We start from the raw sequence: 3,161 nt of genomic DNA, 5'->3' as shown, positions 1-3,161 counted from the left end.
GGAAGGAGGGCGGAGGGGGGGCTCGGTGCCACGCAGCACCGCGGGAGGGGGGGGTCGCAGGAAGGATCCAGCACCGGCAGCTCGTTGCCATGGGAACAGTGGGTGGCCCGGATGGCAGCAGTGGCCGTGGTGGCGGTGATGGTGATGATGGTAGTGGCGGTGACAGTGGTGGTGGCAGTGGTGGTGGTAGCTGGGCACAGGACCCGGCTCCGAGAGTGGGGAGCTGGCAGCCACCAGCTGTCCCCCCCCAGGGACAGGGACAGAGATGAGAAAAGCAGGGTCGTGCCCGTGCCGGGCAGAAACACCGTCACCCCCTTCAAGTGCTGCTGTCCCCCTTCCAGGACCCTTGTCCCTGCCTGTCCCCTGCCCGACAGGCCCCTCCCTTGCTGGGCACACAGAGGAGATCCCCACAACAGGCTGGGGACACGGCTGAGACCAGCACCACCCCAGGCCTGCCGCGGAGAGGGAGCTGCGTGGGACGTGTGCCCTGGGAAGGGTTCAGGGCCTCTCCTGCCACCGCCCCGTGTCCCCGTGTCCTCAGGCACCGAGGGCCCCATGCTGGCCCAAACAGGGGGGACCCTCTCACCACCAGGGGAACAGTGGGGGTTCCCACGGCCCTGACCCCTCCCTTCCCCACGTGGCCCCCAGGACAGGGGACATGGTGGCTGCCAGTCCCTGGGGGGGGCACACCGTCGTGGCCCGAGCCGTGCCTCAGTTTCCCCCCGGCGAGAGGGATCCCCCCCCCTACCCCGGTGAGGGGGGGACACATGCGCGATGGCTGGCAGGCTACACCGGGAGATGGGAAGGGGGAAACAGGACCACGTTGCCATGGCAACCAGGATGGGCTGGATTTTGGGCAGACCGAGAGAACAGCCCCCGATTGGCACCATGTTCCCCCTGCTGGTACCCCCAAAGGGACACAGCCACCCCTGCAAAGCGCTCCCCGATCTAGGGAGGGGGTGGTGCAGCCCCCCACACGAGGTCTGACCCCCTCCTGCTCCCCTCATTTTACTCCCAGCCAATCCCTGCCCGTGGATGGGGGGGGGGAAACTGCAACCCCCATGGCCTTGGGGGGGCAAATGAACCCCTCAGAAACAGCCCCTCTTCAGCTCCCCACAACACCCACCCGAGGGGTCACGATGCGGGGGCACAGCTGGGGGGCTTGGAAGGATTCAGGGCAGCAGAGGGGCCCTGGGAGGCTTTAGGGCCCGGGGGGCCCAGGAGGGCTGGAGGCTGTAAGGACCCGAAGGGGGAGTGGATTTGGGGAGTTATATAAGGCCCAAAAGGGTCTAATAGGGGATGGGGGGAGTATGGTCTGAAAGGACCAGAGGGGAGAGGGATGGGGGGGAATGGGGGGGTTCTGTGGAGATGGGGGAGGGTCTATGGAAATGGGGGGGGGCTGAGGGATGGGGAAATCCATCAGGGGGGGCTTTAAGGACTGAGGGGGTCTGTAGGAGGCAGGGGCAGGATTAGGTGTGCTGGGGGAATCTGTGAAAATGGTGGGGAGGGGTTGGGGAGGAACTGGGGGGTCTGCAAGGATGGAGTGTCCATAGGGTCAAGGGCAGCTGTAAGGACTGAGTGAGTGGGGGTCTCCAGGGACAGGTGACTGGGGACTGCAGGGGATCGGGAGGGATGGAGGAGGGGTCTGGGGTGACCAGGGCTGGGCGTTGAGGACAGATCAGGGCAGCCTAAAGGTGGGGGTCCATAAGGATGGGGAACAGGGAGGGCTATGGGGAGGGGGGACCCCCAGGAGCTGAGGGGTCCGGGCTGCCGGGGAGGGCTGGAAGGCCCCAGGAGGGGGGCGGTATAAGGGGTGGGGGNGCCCCCGCACGCCGGGGGATCCCCCCTGTCTCCACAAGGGCCCCATAAGCAGAGCCACCCACCCACCCCGGGACCCCTTTATCCCAAATTACCCCCGGCAGTGGGAAACCAAGCCCCCACCCCTAAAGGCCCCATATCCAGACGCCCCTTCCCGGGAGTCCCCCCACAAACAGCCCTGTGTCCAGACTCCCTCCGACGGATCCCCCCAAGGACCCCAAACCCACACTCACATCCACACTCCCCGCAACAGGACTCAGATCCAGACCCCCCTCAAGAATTTCACAACCACCCCCCCCAAAGGACCCCAAACCCGCACCCCTTCCGGATCCCATAATGTCCCCTAAAAAGCCCCAATATCCAGATAACCTGCACAGAGACCCCCATCCATGCCCTGCCTTCTCCCCCTCGGGGAATCCCCCTATTCCCCCCAACACCGAGCTCCCTCCTCCCGCACCAATGTCACCCCAAACAACCCTTCCAGGCTCCAACCCCTCCCCAGGCAAAACACCCGGGAGAGGTCGGAGAGGGACAAAATCACCCCCCTGCTTCCCCCAAGGGCACCTTGAAGCCCCCCAGTGTCAGCAGCATCACGCGGGGGTGGATTTTGCTGCGGGGGACACACAGAAGGCCACCCCGGAGGGCAGCAGCAGCCCCGGGGCCTGGGGACAGCGGGGTGTCCCCCCCACCATGCCGGAGGGGTGGGTGGGTGGCCCAAATTCCCAAATTTTGCCGTTGCCATGGGGACCGTGGGCGGCCGGGGGGCCGGGGGGGGGCCCGGTGTGCGCATCGGCACCGAGAGATGCCGGCACCGGTGCAGGGGGAGAGGGGTGGGCGACACCTCGGGGGTGGTATCCCCGGAGCACCCACCCTATGAAAGCCAGCCAGCTTTGGGGATCCCATGCGCATCCCCCTGCCCCAAGGACACAGAAATGCAGTACCTCTCCCTAGGGATCTCATACCACACCCCAAGGACTCCAAAATCTAGCCCCCCACCCTGGGATTCCACATTCCAGCATCCCCACACCCAAGGAACCCATAAATCCGGCCCTCCCCGGGGTATCCTATACCTAGCCCCTCCCAGGGATCTCAAAACTCACGCCCTCCACCCCCAGGAATCCTACATCCACACCCTGAAGGACCCCCAAATTCTACTCTCCCCATATGCACCACAACACCCACCCCGGTGTTGGAGCCCGTGCTGGCAGACAGACAGACAGACAAACAGACAGACAGACAGACACCCCAGGCACGGTGTCCCTGTCCTTGTCCCCTAAGCAAGGTGACGGTGGAGAATGGGGCACACTCAATCCCCTGGGTGGCACCGAATCACTCACAGGCCC

At 65.3% G+C, this 3,161-nt stretch overlaps 1 protein-coding gene across 1 annotated transcript in view; it reads right to left on the bottom strand.

Annotated features, from left to right (window-relative positions):
* CAMK2B (calcium/calmodulin dependent protein kinase II beta) overlaps positions 1–769 on the bottom strand; it is an 18,181-nt gene extending 17,412 nt beyond the window's left edge. The window contains exons 1-2 of the mRNA XM_041478616.1: positions 691–769; positions 89–190 (exon numbers count right to left, since the gene is read on the bottom strand). Of these exons, the coding sequence (XP_041334550.1) occupies positions 89–190; positions 691–769 (181 nt within the window). The remainder of the gene's footprint in view (positions 1–88; positions 191–690) is intronic.
* Between the last annotated feature and the right edge of the window lie 2,392 nt (positions 770–3,161).

This window comes from Pyrgilauda ruficollis, unplaced genomic scaffold (genome assembly GCF_017590135.1).
Source record: "Pyrgilauda ruficollis isolate IOZ18807 unplaced genomic scaffold, ASM1759013v1 scaffold113, whole genome shotgun sequence".
Lineage (NCBI taxonomy): Eukaryota > Metazoa > Chordata > Aves > Passeriformes > Passeridae > Pyrgilauda > Pyrgilauda ruficollis.
Note: the sequence above shows the minus strand (reverse complement) of the source record. Positions and strands in the feature narration are given on the sequence as shown.